Source organism: Pyrgilauda ruficollis, unplaced genomic scaffold (genome assembly GCF_017590135.1).
Source record: "Pyrgilauda ruficollis isolate IOZ18807 unplaced genomic scaffold, ASM1759013v1 scaffold14, whole genome shotgun sequence".
Classification (NCBI taxonomy): domain Eukaryota; kingdom Metazoa; phylum Chordata; class Aves; order Passeriformes; family Passeridae; genus Pyrgilauda; species Pyrgilauda ruficollis.
In genome coordinates this window covers 11367591-11386256 of record NW_024512543.1, presented here as the reverse complement: position 1 = coordinate 11386256, position 18666 = coordinate 11367591, and the positions used below count along the sequence as shown (strand labels likewise).

General features: G+C 43.2%; 1 protein-coding gene across 2 annotated transcripts; it reads left to right on the top strand.

The window, feature by feature from the left end:
• The first annotated feature begins 1534 nt into the window (after nt 1-1534).
• ACCS (1-aminocyclopropane-1-carboxylate synthase homolog (inactive)) lies at nt 1535-16743 on the top strand. Of its 2 annotated transcripts, XM_041460131.1 has the most exons (16): nt 1535-2332; nt 3446-4059; nt 5543-5602; nt 6419-6430; nt 8259-8329; nt 8871-8940; nt 10058-10124; nt 10582-10679; nt 11249-11326; nt 12328-12428; nt 13101-13190; nt 14181-14226; nt 14377-14518; nt 15136-15278; nt 15661-15814; nt 16012-16743. In XM_041460131.1, the coding sequence occupies exons 1-16, from the start codon at nt 1696-1698 to the stop codon at nt 16308-16310; spliced, it is 2682 nt and encodes an 893-aa protein (XP_041316065.1). In that variant the 5' UTR covers nt 1535-1695; the 3' UTR covers nt 16311-16743. The 2 variants fall into 2 exon arrangements, with proteins under 2 accessions (XP_041316065.1, XP_041316066.1); XM_041460132.1 differs by lacking the exon at nt 6419-6430.
• Nucleotides 16744-18666: the final 1923 nt, after the last annotated feature.

Genomic DNA, 18666 nt, shown 5'->3' with positions numbered 1-18666 from the left:
TTATTGTCCCCCACCCCCAAGACAGTATTCAAAGTATTGAATGAAATTTAGCAAAGATCAAGTTTTGTGTTTCCATTTCACAGACTGAGAAATGGAATCATAGAGGATGCAAATGACTTATTAAAATCCAGAATTAAGGTAATAACAGTTGGATAAGAAATTTAGTGCCAAAATGAAGTAGATCTTTTAGTCTAAGAGTAGTCTAACTTGCTATGTGCTTCACCACCTGTACGATGGCCACAGGTGAATCAGAATATGGACACACTATGTGTCATTCTGGTTTCCTCATTAATTACTGGTTTATGTTTGTACTTGGTGCCTTAGGGCTCGGTCCTTATCCCCAGACTGGGGACTGGACTGAGATTTCCGCACCGATGTGGCACGGTGCTGCTAGCTGTGTCCTGCAGCGTGGCTTCAGGCCACCTGCACGGCTTGTGCGGCAGGACAGCTCTGTGAAGTCGAGTTCCGCAATCACAGATCTCTGCAGGGAATTCGAGCTGGTGTGGCGTGGAGGAAAAGGAAGAAATCTTGCATTCACTCTCTACAGTCCTTCAGCCCAGTTAGAGATGTGGCAGAGGACGGATTTGAATCACGCAGCTCGCTGATGCTGGCGAGTAAACAAAGGAACGAGCTGCTGTAATGCCTGGTCGCTCAGGACGGCCAGGCTGGAGGCACAAATCCTCCGCTGGTGTCCAGGAGCGGCGGGCAGTGCCCTGTCCCCGTGCGCGAACCCGAGCGCTGCTGTCCCCGAGGGACACGGGTCACCGGGGACAGCGGCTGTCAGGGGCTGCCGCTGTCAGGGGACAGCCGCTGCACCCCCGCAGGTCTCGCCAGGCCAGGCCCGCCCCCGGCAAAAGCGCCGCCAGTGACCCGGGCCCGGGGCGCGGTGCGAGCGGGGCCGGCCGCTCCACCGGCGGCATTCGGCGGCACCGCTGCCGGGGTCTCCGCCTTGCGGGGGCCGGAGCCGGGGGTGATGCGGGAGAAGCCGTGCCGGGCCGTGCCTGGCAGCGCCAGGCGGGGCGGGGCCGCGGTGCCGAGCGCTGTGAGGGGAGGCGCGGCTGCGGCGCGGCCGTGGCTCGGCACGGCCCGGCACGGGGTGATGCGGCACGGCACGGTCGGTGCTGCCTCCTCCCGGGCCGGGGCTTGCGGAGGGACGGACGGCAGGAGGCAGGAAGGGAGGAAAAGAGGCAGGGTGGGAGGGACCCCACGGCGCCGCTCGGAGCCCAGCCCGGCCCCGGGAGCGCGACAAGCGCCTGGCACGGGATAAAGTTATCCCGGAATAAGGCTGCACGCATGTGCGTCACCCCGGATGTGAACATGCCGGCCCGGCTCCCCGCTAGCTCGCTCCGCCTGGCTCCAACGGATGGGCTGAGCCGTGCCGTGCCGAGCCGAGCCGTGCCGAGCCGTGCCCGAGGCCCTGCAGCCCGGTAGGGGCTGGGGGAGGCCGGGCCGCCCGGGCGCCCTCGAGGGCCGAGGTGCGAAAGCCCCTCCCGGCGGGGCAGGGGCAGGGGCGCAGCCCGGGGCGAGGCCGAGCCGAGCCGTGCCGAGCCGTGCCCGAGGCCCTGCAGCCCGGTAGGGGCTGGGGGAGGCCGGGCCGCCCGGGCGCCCTCGAGGGCCGAGGTGCGAAAGCCCCTCCCGGCGGGGCAGGGGCAGGTGCGCAGCCCGGGGCGAGCGGCGGGCGGCGCCCCGGGAGCGATGGATTTTCGTGGGAAGAAGTACGAGCGCGGCAGTAACTGGTCGGACCCCGAGGTGGTGGAGCTGCTGCAGCTCTGGGCCGACGAGTCGGTGCAGATAGAGCTGGAGAGCTGCTTGCGCAACCAGCACGTCTTCAACCGCATCGCCGAGGTGCTGCGGGAGAAGGGCATCCACCGGACGGGAGACCAGTGCCGGGAGAAGATCAAGAAGATGAAGCTGGAGTACCGGCGGATCAAGGACAATAGCAAGGCCCCGCGGGGCGGGCGGACATGGAAGTTCTACGAGGTGATGGACCGGGTGCTGACCAGCCGGCCCGCCCTGGCCTATGGCTCCCTGAGCGGCAGCATGATGGCTCAGCAGGTGCTGCAGGGCAGCATGGTGGAGAGCTACCACCACCAGTTCACCTCCTCTGCCCTGCCCTTTGGACACTCCCAGCACCCTGAGCTGATGGAAATCAAATGTGAGGAGGTGAACTCTGATGACCACAGCTTGACCCCAGAGCCCCCACAAGCCATGTCTTACCAGCAGGGCTCCCCTGAAGAACAGGAGATGGAGAGAGCCTTCTTGGAGAGGGCCCAAAATGACTCTCCCATCTCCAGGGTGGAGATTCCCATTGAAACCAGTGTTTCACCTTCAGGTAGGGATAGCCTTTTACATTCCAGCATAAGGTTTCTGCCCATTTTCCCAGAAACAGAAGATTATTTTCTGGTGCAGTGATAGACACCTGATTTTCTCAATGACATTTGGATCCTTGTTTTTCCACATCCCAGAAAGCTTTAAAGTAGAAGGCTGATATCTGAATTTCTGGTGTTTTGGCCATTCTCAAAATGCAGGTATCTCACTGCAGGTGAATATGATCTAGAATTACTGAGCTAGGCGAAATACTGTGTATGAAATCCAAAGAGCTCCATAAGCTGGGCTAGTTAGATTTCTGCATATAATGCTGACAGTAAAAAAACCATTTGCATGCTTATTTGATATCACTTGAACATAACCAGAGCTGTCTGCTGTCCTCATGCTGAATTGTATCATGACACCCTCTTCTGCCATGGTTGCACTGTAAACCTGCAGGTAAACTGTCCTTGCATAGTTTTAACATATATTCCAGATACAATATTTTAGCCCACTCAACAGTGAAGAATACGTAGGAATAATCATTGCCTGACTTTCTAAGTTCTTCAGTGGGACTTGCAAAGAAGTTGTTTTTGGAAGTGCCTGGCAGAAACGGTGTATTTGTTTACAGGAGTTGAGATTCCTGCACTGAAAATGCAGTTGGCATTGCTTAACTACCAAGAAGGGTACAGTCCTGGTAGCTGGGGATTCCAGATACAGTCCCTGGAATTCTGGGGATTTCAAACCAGTCTAGGACAGGCTGATGGAAGACCATTAGTTGTTGGAGAAAAAGAGATGATAACAAATGTGAGGTCAGGAAGAAATGGTGTGTCCTCTTGGCTGTGGTGCTTGCACAGTTAGCCTAGTGGAGGGAACTGATGATTATTCAGGTTAATACAGAGACCGTGTAAGGGGCTGGGGCTGGCGGCATCAAGGTGTGCCCAATGTGTGATGTTAAAATCAAACTTAAAAAACTGTTTGCAAACCTCAGGATGTACCTGACAGGTTTCACTTTGTTTTTTTCTATAAACTCTATGGTAGATAAAAGGTTGTTCTCATGACAGGCAGGAGAAGGAAGCAAGGCATGTCCATGCCACTTTGCTTGCTGCACTTTTTCTTTGCTTTTGTGTATTCACAGGTTTCAGTGAGCCAAACATGGCAAACTCATCACGGATCCAGAACGTTGTTCCCCGGCCTGGCTTCTCTGCCTTGCATCGGCTGAGAAAAAAACGGAAAGGCCAGCGTCTGAGGGACCCACTGGATGATCTGCTGCTGAAGACTCTGACATCTCAGCGGGCCATGGAGGAGCGCTTTTTGCAGATGGAAGAGCGACGCTTTCAGCGAGATTTGGATGTGGAGGAGCGTCGGATGCAACTGGAGCAGCGCCGGTTTGAACTGGAGCGGGAACATGAGTTTCGCATGTTCAATGTCTTTGCTCAAATGCTCAGCATCCTAAAGCAGAGCCATAGTGGCTCCTCCTCCACTGTTGCCATGCCTCAGGGTTTAGACTTCAGCCAGGCACTGTCCGAAATTGAGGGAATGGGAGGAAGAGGGAGCAACCAGCAAGAGATGAGAGTTCGGTCGCTTGCCAAGAGGAGGATTGACATGCACAGCTTCTGTAACCCCAGTGGCTTCCAGAGAAGCCCCTACCTCTCTGCTCGTGGCAACTTTGCCAACGTTTTTCAGGGCTCCACTGAGGAAGGGTACAAAGCCTACCATGCTGACAAGTATGATGAAGACAAGAACCCCAATGTGAGTAAGAACCTCAAAGTGGTTTCCTGGCTTCCTTGTTAGGAGAAAAAAGTTTCTTAGAAGTTTGCTGGCAGATGTGCTAAAAGAAAGGGTTTATTTTTGATCTCAGTAATACAAGGTGAGTAAAACTGCTTTAAAAATAGTTTTGTGGATCATCTAGATATCAAGGATGAGTGCTATGTTCAGCTCAGGTTTGCACGTTCTGATTTTTTAATCAGGATTGTAATAGCAGTAGCAGACCTTGAAAGATGTAAGAAATCTGCAGGAACAGAGCACATGTTCCTCCTTCCATCTTACGACCTCTGTTGCCCACTGAGAACTGTCTCTGATTATCTGATTATATCTGATTATTGCAGGTGATGGGTGCAGGAAGTAGAACTACTAAGTAGTAGCCTTTTTTTTTTTTAATTACTGTTAAAAACACTCAGCACTTTTGCTGCCCATTTACACTCAGCTGCTCGGTTTTAAGTAGCTCGTCATAGCCCTCTTGTGGCACAAAGGTTGTGTTAATAGTTCAGGCAAACTATTACTGAGTAACAAATATAGTATATATAAATAATTTATATGTGGATTACTTTTAATTGCATCCTTCATTCACATACTGAACTAACTACTTGAAACTTTAAAAATATTTTATTACTAGCCCTGACTTTAGTTGCCCTGTGTTGCGGGGGTGAAAACTAGATTGTTAAACTAGAAACACACAGGGAAGTTTTTGTTACAAGGTGTATTATGAGGTACAGGCTTCTGCTTCTACAGGCTGTTGTCTATGGAGGAGGTAGGTTTTTTAAACAAATAGCTAAAATTAGACTTGTACTTTAATAACATCAGAAGTGTATAGTTGTTTCAATTTCTTTTCACATTTTAAAATTTTATTTACCCAAGCTCTTCTAATAATGAGAATGTACTAGTAGATTTGAACTCTTCACGATCTAATGACATACTATATATGGCCAAATCATAAACCTGGAACTGTAGGGTCATCTCTCCAGAGGGGAAAATTCAGTATTTTAACTACTTATCATGACTACATGTTTATATGTTTTTTGAGCAAATCAGTAGAGTGGAATAGTAATTAATGGTAATGCTTTTAAGATAAACAAACATATCCAAAACCTTATTTAAAACTGCTGTTGAAGGATAAACATTGTTTTTTCAGAGTTATTTTAGGGTTTCTTTTTTAGTTACATAAGTGAGTGAATTCAAGATTAAGTTAAACATGTTCTGTAAAGGACTATAAACTATTAGTGCATGTTCATTTATAGGCAGTTTATTATTATTGACTAAGAACCCGAGTGCTTGGGATATATATGGAAAAGTACACACGTAGATGCATGTCTTGAGTTATATATGGTGAAGTTTATGTGAACTGTGTTTTGACTTTTCCGTGGTAAGCTTTTTGGAGCAGTTTAGTGAAGTGATAGCTAAGGTGATGTACTCACGTATTTTATGTGTCTATAAACAATACTGTTTCTTTTTCTAGGGTATAATAAACTTTGGCACCAGTGAGAACAAGCTCTGCTTTGACCTGATGTCCAAGCGGGTAAGCTCTATTCCAAAATAAAACACAAAAATGAATTTGCTGTGCGGTTTCTCTTCAAAGCTTGCACTTTCCTAGAGTTACTGCTGTTACTCAGGTTTCTCTGGTAAAGTTTTTCCTTGTGGATTTTACATTTGTTGGAAGTCACTTTTGAATACAACTACTTGTACATTCATTTATTTTATTTTTCCAGGAGGATAGGAACATGAGTGTTTTCTTCTTCATGATGGGTTTCCCTCTGGGGATGTACTTATTTCAGAAAACTAGATGAAAATAGGATTAATTTTATTTTCCCCAGCTTACAGTAGATGATTTAATACAGATGTTTTGAAATTAGTTTTGAACTCTATTTAATTTTGAGTATATTTACACCTGTCCATTATAATGTCACACAACTTGAACAGCCGGTTCTGAACTCACCTGAAACGTGCAAGTGTGGCAGTGAAATCTCTCAAAATCAGAGTGGGTCAGCTGCTATCTGCTGGCTTTGCACCAGGCAGAGGAGTGGAACACATAGCAGAACTGAAAAAGTAGAAAAAGTCAAAAGGAAACAAGAGAACCATGCTGTAGAGGAATGCTTCTAGATCTCCATTAAAATCACTGCCCAGGTGATTTTGAGGTGGGCAGGTAGCAGTTTTTCCTACCTGCGGTTGTGTGCAGGGAGGGAAGGTGCCTCAGGGTGGGACAGTCAGTCCCTGCAGTTTGAAGTTCATGGTTGCTCCCATTCCACCACTTCCTACCTTCAAAATGTTCCCTGTTTTATTTCTGCCTGCTACTCCACTGGCTCGGGGGATGCTACCCCACTACTCTGCCTTCCAGCTAAAAGAACAGGTAAGGCAGAGCTTCTGCCTGCATAGAAAGGTGTCTTCCAGGCTGCATAGGTGGTGCCTTCGCTGTACTTTCCCCTTTAAACTAACCCCATGCCTGCAGTAAGTAGTGCAGAGGGAGACAGTAGTCAGCTGCATCTTAATTAGCCCTTCTATGAAAGGGCTTCTATGAGTGAGACTTTGTCAGGTATGGTGTTCATGCTTGTGGCAACAAGCAGAACAAAGATGTTGTTGCCAGCTTCTCAGTCCTCACAGCCTTGAGTAACGCTGGATTCACTGCACGCAGCATCAGCTGGGATTGTAGGCAAATATTTTTTTGCTATTTGGGATTAAAAAAACTTACTGCTGCCAGTGAATAATGTATCCACTTTCTGTTTGCAATTTCTGACCCTTAAATTAGACATCACTTAACACATAACTTTTAGGGGTCCTCCTCTTATTAATTCACAGACATTTTTGACCAAGTCTGCTGGTATGATTGGTGTTTCATTCTCCTCTTATTAATTCACAGACATTTTTGACCAAGTCTGCTGGTATGATTGGTGTTTCATTCTCTAGATAAATTTAGGGGAGAGATGTAAGGAGGCACAGTTCTTGGAGCTACGTATACTCCAAGAACATCTACAGCTGATGAAGGAACTTTTATCCTATATTATCAGGTTGTAATTCTGCATGGGATAAGGGCATTGTCTTTAAACTCCAGAGCTTGGCACCAGTTATTAAAACACCTATAGAAAATGTTATGGTTTTGTTAGCACGTGGGAAATTTTCACACTGCATGTGGAATTTCCCTCCTCCTTTGCACTATTACATACTTGTGTCACCCACACCTTTACTTTTTCTAGTATTAACTCACAGATTTGGTTGTCATTAAATATTTGGAAGGGGCATTGTATATAATACTTGTTTATTGCATTTTTGTTTATCTAAAATGTTCTCAGCCTGCATCAATGCTGTGTTTTCCCTTGCAACTTCACAGAAGTGGATTATGTGAAACCCTGATACTTACAACCTTGAAAATATCTAGGCAAAAGCAGTGTGCACACTTTATCTAATTATAAATATTAAAAAGGACCTCCACAGTTCAGGTCAATCTGTCTTTGAGATCAGAATGAGGAGTTCTTCTTCTCATAAGGAACAAGGTGCCTTATAAGGCACTGTATACCCTGGGGAATAATTTTGAGGAAGATAAATTCAATTTTCTCATATCTTTTGAAAGGTCCTGTTACACTTCAACATTTACCATACTGATCAGAAATATAAATCTGAAGAAGCTGCCATAACTTTGAAATGAGACATAAATGTAAGCTGTAATTCATATAAAAATTAATGGATTGAAAGTTAATTAAGGAAAATGCATATCTGACTCTGATTCAAATTCCTTTCTAACTCTTTCTTACAGTCTGGACCTGAGCTTTCACAACTGGCACTTATTTTTCCAGCCAAAAGCTGTTGTCCTCAGAGCTTGGGCAAAACACTTGGGTTTGCTTCATTTGCTGAGAAAGTCTTTTGCAGATGCCTGGGTTATGAGCATTGTATGTTGCCTGTTCTGCATCCTTTTTGTAGATTTCTGTGCAGTGAAGTTTTGGCTGCAACAACTTAGCAGAAGCCTGTAGTTGATACAACCTGAAGGTATCCCAGGTCAGTTTGCTGGTTCTTGCTTCTCCAAGCTGCATTAATGTTGATGGTCAATAGCTTTCCCAATCCAGTTCTACAGCTGTTGATGTTGCACAAGTGACTGTGCAGGTGTGTGCCTGTGCAAGGATCCTGTCTATCTCCATATTTTCCTTATCAGTAACTGGGCTTTTAATGAGTCTTCTCATTTTTCTCAGCTGACACAGGCTGATATGAATCTGATGGACCCTTCACTGCTTCAGTATCCTGACTGGAAAGGACATCTGTTGTAAGTCTTTTCTGTAACACTTCTCTTTTTGACTACTTGTTTAATAAACAGAATGGATGAATACAAACCTCTTCTGCTACGTTCTCTAGTTAAAACATTTCTAGGTCACTTAAATAATCTTTTTCTTTGCAAAACTTTACATTAGCTGTCCTACCAGCTCATCCAGTTAAAAATCCTTTTATGTGAGGGAAGACGCAAGTTTTCTAAAGCAGAGTTTTAAAAGCACTTGTGTACATTAACAAATTGGGTAACTCCAAACAATTATTTGAAACATAGTGAACACTTGGGGTTGTTAATCCTTCTTTTCTGCACCAGATTAAAGCTCATCAGAAATACATGCACCATTATAGACATTATCCGCGGCACCTCTGCTGGGTGTAAAAATCATGTCTGTTCCATAGGCCAGAGCTATCCTGTTTTCTGGCTATTTTCACCAGACTGTAGTGTCCTTGACTTGACTTTCCTAAGATGTGAACCTGGTTTGGAAGCCCAGCCTCTTGGAGAATATTTGAGTCAGTATTTGCTTTCATGTATTTTTCAGTTTACGGGAAGAAGTGGCTCGATTTTTGACCTATTACTGCAAGGCCCCTGCACCTCTCAAAGCAGAGAATGTAGGTAACCCAGTGTCCATTGGTCTGTGTTCTAATGTATTGCCATTTGTTGGGAAAAAGTTTCAAATTCTGTTTATTTTAAACAAATTATTTGGTAAGAATGCAAGCTGTTATCATGTAAATGAGATTGATTCTTCATTTCAATAGCTTTTGTACACACTTCTGCCAGAACACTTCAGGCCTACTGTATATGCCTCATGTTTCACATCTGTGTGCCAGCTCCAGTACTCCCAATGGGGCTTTACATTTTGATCTCCCTGTTTAGCTCAGGGACCTACTCTGCCTCTATCCCTCAGCCTTGACAAAGGGCGCCCACTGTTTCAGTTGAGTTCTATGTCATCGCATTCCTCTGTTACACCTCAAGACAGAGATTTGTAATTGAACCAAGAGTTAGTTTTAGCCTATAAAATTTGTGGCAGTGTTGCTAGAAAGACATCAGGACTTGAGTCTCTGCAGGACTTGCTGACTTTTGAAAGATACAGCCTGGGCACAGGAGCCTGTGGAGCTCAGGAGATCCTGTCTCTGCTGAGTGCTGAAGGCAGCAGGAGCTGGTGCAGCCATTGCTTTTCTGGCTGCAGTAATGCAACAGAACCCCACACTTCATGTGAACTGAGGTTACCACTGATTTGTTTGCTGATCACTGCCTCTTCAAGGCACCAGATTCTTCCTGATACTTGGAATGAAACTCATAGTACCTGTGAGCATTTGTCCTGTAGAAGAGGGAGTCAAACCTGCTTCTGTACGAGACAGTAGTTTCCACTTTTGCAGAAATTTGGCCGGAGGTCAGAACTGCTGTTACCATGAAGAAATGATAACACATATTAACTGTTGAAAAGTGTTTTGATTTACTAGCATCTCAGAACTGCTCCCCAACTTTTTCCCTACTTTAAGCCTATTATTTTTCTAAATTGCTTATTAGAATGAAAAATGGCACTAGAACAAAGTGTCATGAAAGAACAGGATTAAATTTATTCTGGTAGAAGTGGGATTTCAGCAGGAAAATTCTAATGGAGAATTAGGGATAAAATTTATTTCAGTGATATTGTCAGTGATATTGCTTTATAGTGTTGACTTTCTATGTACGGATTTATCACTAGCATTTCTCTTTTTTCTGTAGGTAATTGTTTTAAATGGTTGTGGCTCTTTATTTTCTGCATTAGCCACAGTCCTTTGTGATCCAGGGGGTAAGTGGATGGTTGGAACAAAGTTTTGTTTTGTTTTGTTTTTTTCTGCTGGGAAATAATGTTACTTTGTTTAAATACTCTTAGACAGAAGTGAAGTAGTAGAGTTGGCATTGGTCTCCTGCAAAGTTCTTGTGTCCTGCAAAGTTGTGCTGTGAAATTCTTCATTTCCGTGGTCTGCAGATGTCATGCACTCACACTCAGTGCCTGCCCTGTCTGCCTTCACTGTTTTTGTGGTGCCCTGTTTTAGTTTGCCAGACTAGATATGGGCTATACTCATGGGTACCTGGGCACTTGCAGAAGATTAAAGAATTCATGTAAAAATAAAGTGAAGAAAGAGGCAGTAGATTTGCAGTGTTTCCAAGGGACACAGCTGTAACAATTTAGCTAAAGCACATTTTCATATTTAGCTAAAGGAGAGAAGACCTGTTGGTAACTAACTTTGTTTTCTTCGTTCCAGAAGCTATTCTGATTGCTACTCCCTGTTATAGTGGTATTGCCCAGAGTATCTTCCTCTATGGTAATGTCAAGCTGGTGTATGCCTATTTAGACAGTAAGGTAAGATCTGAGAGAAGAGAGTAGTAACCTCTGTCGTTAAACTGGAAAGCTGAGCTTTGGGAATCCTTGCAAGCAGTTCTCAGAACAAGGGTACACTACAGCCAGTGGACATTTGCACAGTTTATTGCTGTGAAAATGGACACATGGTTTACAAGAAAGTCACTTGAGACCATGAATCTGGATTCCAGTTTTGTACTTTTCTTGTATCTTACTCACAGTAAAAGTCCTTGAAAGGAAAAAATTTACCATTTTGAGCCTTGGAGAGAGAAGTTATATCATGCCCTACTGAAGGTGGTCCCAGGGTGGAAGAGCAGATAGAGATCTTGTGTTGCTTTATTTCTTCAAGGACAGCAAGAAAATTCTGGCTTTGGCCAACCATGATGGACTTTTCTTTGATTTTACTTATTGATTTATTTATTCTCTCTGTAGTATAAAAGGATAAGAAGATGGTTGCTAGGTCATTATTGCTGGGGGATTATTTTCTTTCAGGGAACATTTCTCAGTGGATTGGCTCAAGGCAGTCTCTATTGAAACAACTTTGCCTTTTTAATCTTTTTTATGTTTTTCAGATTACTGGAACAAGTACTCGGCCTTTTCAGCTTACAGTGGAAAAACTGGAAAAAGCCTTGCAGGATGCCCAGGCAGAGGTGAGTTTAGCTGAGCTTCACATTACTAGCTAGGTTTACAATATATTGGAGATGTCACATCCCAGATGTGGCCTAAAGATCAAAGCATTTTCAAAACCTAGCACCTGGCTTTCTGGTTGTCCTTATAGACTATCTGAGATAACAGCTTGCAAACTCAGGGGCACTTCTAGGGGGAATCCCTCAGTGTTGTGTCTGTCCTGTTTTGCTCACAGCACAAAAGAATAAACCAGATAATTCACAAAGCACTGGAACCCTTTCATATAGCCAAAAATAATGTACTTGGGCATGCACTAAAATTTGGGACTACCCAGGATTTCCCCCTTAGAAAGGCTACCTGAAAACTGATTGCTCTACACAGCAGGGCAGATGAATACACTAAGAATGCTGAGAGTTTTTGCAGGAGGGAACCCTAGAGGATAAAATGCAAGTGAATATCACTTTTCTGAAGAGTTAGTCTTTAAGTTTGGCATTGTCCTAAATCCCATATACGTTTAGCTGCATCTTTGAATTGTTACTAGCTCTGACATCTCCAGCCAAGTGTGCTCTAAACGAGTACACTTTGCATCCACCTAACTCAAATTCTCATCTTTCTTGCCACTTTCATGGGCAGTCTTCAGTAATTTATTATTTCCCAATTACTAATGCAGCTCAGAAAAAATACTTCCATACTGAGAGTGTGTGAGAGTATCTTTCTCATTAATTGGTTGACCAGATGGCAACCAATTACTTGGTGGTGGCAATTCCTTCTTTTCAAAATCATAGATTAATTCTATAATATTTGCTCATTTCACTTTGCAAATGATATAATTGTAAACAAAAAAAAATCTTAATTTGTGGCTGAAAGTTTTCTCGTACAAATTTAACTTTGAGGTGAAAAGTCATGGTGGAAGCTTCAGGGAAATCCTCTGTCACACTCAAATGAGGGTCTGCTCAAGTAGAGGAACTGAAAATTTATCCCATGATGGCCACTCTATTAATACTATAGTGTTTGTATTCTGCAGGGTGTCACCGTAAGGGCCTTAATTCTTTTGAACCCCCAAAATCCCCTTGGGGACATCTACTCCTTGTCAGAGCTACGGGATTACCTGGAATTTGCTAAAAGGTATGTCACTTTGGAAGGCTGAGATATCCTGAGTCAGATACAGCTTTCAGAACCTGGTGGACTACCTGCTGTCCCTGAATTTATCTGTGGATATCTTTTAAGTCAGGCAAATAGTCTATTCTTCACACACATTGGTGGACTTAAGAAAGGAGAGGGGAGTGCTGGGATCATGGACCCTCCAGTCATCTGGGGTGGCAAAGCAACTTGCATCAAGGAATGCAGGTTTTATTTTTCAGTGATCTGAGGAAACACTATGGCACTGTGCTCTCCTGGTAGAAAGTGGAGTTCTTTTCTCTCAATTTCTCTGTATTTGTAAAGACAAAGAAGTATATGAATATGGGTTGCCAGTTTCATCATGGATCATAATACTGTTTGAGATTCAGATTCTAGGAGAAGCTGAGTGGATGGGTAGTACATATAGGAATTAATTTTCACATTGGCAATAATAGGATCTTTGTCTGGTTACATGGTTACAAATGGGTGACACTTAAGTGGATATAACTCAAATAATTTCATTGTACACAAAATAAATCTAAGTTGAGAAAAATTGCTTTATTTCTGCAAAATTTGGCATCCCCTCTTCTTTATAAAGCAAGTATTTGGAGGCCTGAATTAATCTCTGTTAAACCAGAAGCAGTCTTCTTTTGTAATCTCCATTTTGTCCTTTTGCAGGCATGAATTGCATGTGATAGTAGATGAGATCTACATGCTGTCAGTTTTTGACGAATCAGCCACGTTTCACAGTGTCTTAGGCATGGACAGGTAAAAGCAGCTCCTACTTCCCTGGCCATCTTCCAGTGACAGTTCAACATGATGCCTTGCTGAGAACTTGTGACTGGAAGTTAAGTCATGAGCTAGTAAATTCTGAATCCACCTTACATTGATTTATACCCTTTTTCTTTTTTTTTTTTTTTGGTAATTTCTGAATGGCAGATGCATTTTGTCAGATACAATCTAGCAAGTAAAAAATGGTAGCTGGCTATTTATTGTGGTATATTTCTCAATGTGTGTATTGATTCTCAATGTCAGTGTTTGGTTATGACAGTCCCCAAAAAAGAAAACAGATTTTTCTTTTGTTGAAGGTGATGCTCTTCTTCCTATCTCAACATCTTTTTCCCATGTTTCTGTTGATGCTTGTAAAGACTTTCTACTGGTGTTTACTTCCTAATTTTCCATAGAGTAGTTCCAGATCACAGTAGTATTACAGATTGGATAATGGCTTTTATTAGGTATTGTTTTAATGAGATGAAAAACTTTTAAAATCTTTTTTAAAATATGGTGTGTTGTTGAGTTGTTTGGTTTTTTTTTTTTAATTTCTAGTCTTCACCAGTGGTGCTAGCTATCTTGTGCTCAGTTGCAAGGAAATAAAATATACTCAGTTAAGTGTTAGCTCAGTCTTGCTGGGCTTAGATGTACAAGAACATCGCTTTTGATTCTTGACAAAATACATTGGCAGAAGCCTGATTTCTAGCATTAAATGTACGAGCTTCAGGAAATCTGCATGTAAAATGTAGCACTTGTAAACATCTGTGTCTTTGAAATATTTAAAAATTCTGTCTCAAGCTACTTCCAAGGGGTTCCTGGCTTATAAAGTTAGGTCGCATTTGAATTTTCCCTGCTTGATTGCTGTTTGGTGGTCCATTGTCTGTCATTGTGTAATGCTGCCTCTCTGTTTCTGCAATGCTGCACTGGTGATCCAAAAGCTTCAGCACCTATGACACTAACTGCCCATCTGCATCCTTCTACATACAGATTGCCTGATCCACAGCGGACTCACGTGATGTGGGGCATAACCAAGGTGAGTGCTGGTTATTATTGTGCTGTGTCTTTGTGGCTGGTAGGTTTTGGTCTGGGCTTCTCAGGTTCCTCATGCTGGAAAGATCAAGTTAGTAGTAATAGGATTCCAGTTGTTCAGTGTAATAAAGTAGTCTCTCTGTGCCTTCTGCAGGATTTTGCTGTTTCTGGGATTCGTTTTGGTACTTTATATACAGAGAACCAAGATGTTGCTAATGCAGTGGCTTCTTTGTGTTATTTCCATGGGGTTTGTGGACCTGTCCAGCACAAGGTTGCCCAGCTGCTTAGAGACAGAGGTGAGTCAGTAGTTCCATGTACTCCTCTGCCATTTTGTGTGTCTTAGACCTGGAAGATCTTCCCTCCCCTAATGTTCCCTAATGGTCTCCTCTTTGTACACCTTAACTGACAGTCTTCCATTACCCTGAAGCTGCCCATGCAACACAAAGCTGACAGCTCTTTCTGCAGAAAGAGCTCCTGATCAGCAGAGCTGATTTTTCTGCAGAGCTCCTGATCAGCAGAGTTAGAGGAGCAGCTTGGAAGAAGCATGGAGCTATTTGTACAGAAATTGGCAGAGTTACCTAGAACCACATGATCAAAAACAAAGAATACAGGCTTGTAGGACAAGGGAAATGGAAATGGGCTTCACACTTTTCCCTGGGTGGAATGCTAACAGTCCATGATGACTAAAAACTATAAATGTAGGAAAACTTCCTCTGGAAGGTCAGGGAGATACTTTTCTGCACAGACATGAAACTGCAAATTGCTTCTTGGCTGTCTTTCTGTTACATGAGGAAACAGAAAACAAAAGAAGGAGGTGAAGTGTGAAGCAGACACTGAGTGTCTTGGAAGCTTGAACAGATCTGAATGCTTCCTCAGTTTGTGATTCTTTTCTTTATCTTCTTCTTCTGGTCAGACTGGATCAACCAGGTGTACCTGAGGGCCAACCATGCCCGCCTAAAAGCTGCCCATACGTATGTGACAGATGAGCTGAAGACACTTGGGGTTCCTTTTCTCAACCGCAATGCAGGCTTCTTTGTCTGGATTGATTTCCGAAAGGTTGGTAGTTTTAGGAAGCGAGGCTTCTCCTGGGGTGAGGGCAGGCATGTAGTGCAACTGCATCTAGAGGAAAAGTTAATATTGTGAGAAGCATTTTCTTTCAACAAATCTGTCATCTGATGAGGAGAGGGAAGGACTGCCAGATGTTTCAGTCTGTTCTTTTCCTTTCGTCAGTCTGTGAACTTCCCTCCTTGCAGGAATATTACTACTCTCAAGCCACTTGCCTCCCCATTTCTGCCTTTGTATCTCAACTGCTGTACTTCAGAGGTAAAAGGTGTCTCCCTTGGCCTTTGCAGACTTTATGGGAATCACAAATTCATGAGGATCTCAGTGATGTAGACTATATGGTACTAACCTCTGGCCCTTCTGATGACTCTCCTAGTACCTTAAGACAGGCACATTTGAGGAGGAGTTGCTGCTCTGGAAGCGTTTTCTGGATAATAAGGTCCTCCTGTCCTGTGGAAAAGCCTTTGAGTGCAGTGAACCTGGATGGTTCCGCATCATCTTTGCTGACAAGACCCACCGGCTGCAGTTAGGTGAGTAATGTTCTTTTTCCTCCCACCACAATTTCTGCAGCACTGTTCCCGTCTCTTTTTAATCCTAAACTTAGGTTATTATTATCCTCTTGTCTTCTCTGTTTTTTTCTCCCTTTCTCCATTATCCTTTTCTGAATCTTAAACTAATTGTGTCTTAAACTAATCCAGTAGTGTTTCTCCTCCTTGTACCACTGCAGGTATGCAACGGATACGCAAGGTTTTGGAAGAGCGTGAGCAGGAGATACTGGCTGAGGAGAAGGAGCAGCCTTGTCAATCAGATCAGGATGGCAAAGCAGATAGCACAGATGAAGTCATTTTTGTATCTCGCCACCAGGACCCTATCTGTGCCACTAGCTCCAGCCTTGGTGACCTCATTGGCCTCCTGCAGCAACAGATGCGTTCATCTGACTGGCTACAGAAAAACACAGCTGAGCAATTTGCCCAGGAGAAGCCAGAGATCTATGATGTGTTCAGCAAACTGGTGGGGAAGCAATAGGGGTCAGTGGGCTCCAGGGGCATTCCTGAGCAGTGACTGACCCTGGGCTCCTAACAGCTCGGTAGTGACTTCCAGCAAATAATATATTTTCTGTATAGCAAGAAAATTACTTTGTAGGCCCCCTCCTCTCCCCCCTGTTTGAGATCTCTGATTTGTACTATATAGGTGTGTTTCCTTGGATTGGGGTGAGGGTAGGGAAGGGGGGGTGTCTTGTTTGCATGCTGCTCTCTGTTCTGCAGCATCATTGTATTTTATATTTAATTTCTAATGAATATGCTCTTAACTCTCTTATAAGGTCCTGTGGTGTAATTTTTTCTTCTTCTTCACACTTTCCAAAAAGAGACTTTAGATTGTTAAGTTATGTGAAGTTTCCCTTTTCTTAAATGATGATCAGATGTAACCATTTCAGAGCCAACTGTCTCACAGAGGTGTTTTTGGGAGATAGAATCTAGTGTCAGCCCTAACTTAGCCCTGGCTAAGGGTAAATAAACATGTGCATAGATTCATCTTCATGACTGAGGCTCTTAGGACCATAGTCATCTAGACTGAGATCTATAAAACATTTTGTTTTGAGTTGGTTTTCAGCCTGATCTCAATCAGACAGTATCCACCACCCTCTGCTGGTGAAATGCCTGGTTTTGTTTCTATTCTTCTTTTTTATATTCATATAAATAAACTGCATCCATTGGCCTCTTGGCAGAATGTCCAGAAAAAAGCTACAAATGGAGAGGCAATAGAAAGTAGATGTTCTTTTTGCACTTTTCTATTCCTGGAAGTCCATCCCTTGTGGTTAACAGCAACATATATTGGCAAAAGAGTGAAGAGAATGCTTCTGCCACCATGTTAGGTGTACCTGCAGGTACAGCTGCTTCTGTCACCTACCACAGGCATCCAAGGATGCACCTTCCATCATTATCACGATAATGAATGCAATTTTTTTTCTGTGTTTCTCAATTTGCAGAGTAGTTTTTTGGATTAAATGGTATTCTTCTGTCTCCTTCTCTTTCCCATTTTAAGAAACTTTTTTCTATATGTGCTGGTGGTAGTGTATTTCAACTGGAAGGCTTCTTTCACAGGTAAAAAACTATTTAACTTCTGGTACTATGAAATTTAGATATCCTAAAGGAATTGGAGCTGTTTTTCTGCATACGTATTAATCAAGAGTTGAAGGAAATTGTTCATGAAAATTTTGAATAGAAGTGCATCTTTCCTCTCCTCATATATTTTGGTAGATGGGCATGAGTGACAAAAGCATTTCTGCATCATAAACCAAATTACCAAAGCATAGGCAACAAATAATTAATGCAACTACAGATTGCTGTGTGGTGATGGCAGAGAACTGCTTGGACAGTGGGAAGGAAAGTCTGAGAGTGGCTGAAGAGAAGATGGTGGTGCTGGTGACTGCTGTGAGCAGAAACCAGCTCCTCCTTTAGCAATGAGGCAAGGTGGGTGAGATGATGGGTAAGATCAGTGTAAAGAACAGTTATAAACATAGTATTTGCTAACTAGTTCGGCATTTGTCCTTGGACAATATTTCAAAGTCCACAAAGAAAGCTATAGCAGAAGACAGGTGTCATTAAATGGAATGGGAAGTGAGATGCACAGACAAATTACAAATGGACCTCCTGATTTTCCCCCTCTTATTTATGTACCCCAAGGAGGACATGAACAATAAAATTTTAGGGATCAAACTCTTTGAAATCAAACACCAGGTAAGACATTAGTTAAAGTGATATTTTAGGGGAACTCTATAGCAAATTCAACCCAATAATTACTCCTCATTTTCTTTTGTTGTTCTAGTCATTCTTCCTGTTTGAGTATGAATATACAATAGTAACAATTTATATAATATTTTTAACCCATATATATTTACTGCTCAGGAAGCAGGTTAATTGTACTGTCTCTGTGTGGATTCAGCTAGTAAAGCACACCTCTGCAGGAAAGAGGGTATGATGTGCTTTCAGAATCCTCACAGCTAGTACAGTATGGCTGACAGTCACATCTGAACTTGCTGTAATTCAACAGAACACTCACAAACACAGAGTATTTTCTATGGTTTTTTCAAGTCTAACAGCTAACAGCTGCCTGAGGACCTCTCCACTGAGGAATGTTAGCTTGGTCACAGAAAATAAAAATTTAACTGGTAATGAGGCCAGAGAGAAATGTGGTCGTGAGTCTGCTGTTGGAAAAAACTGTGGGTTTTTTTGACTGTGCAAAAATTTTGTAAATGGCCTTAACTGGTTTACAAGAAGTGGTAAACATGTAGAAATTCCTGTGCATATGTATATAGAAGCTAAATCAATTCCTATTTGCTCTAAGATTACCCCTGAGAGGAAAAACACAGGTTCTGCCTGTA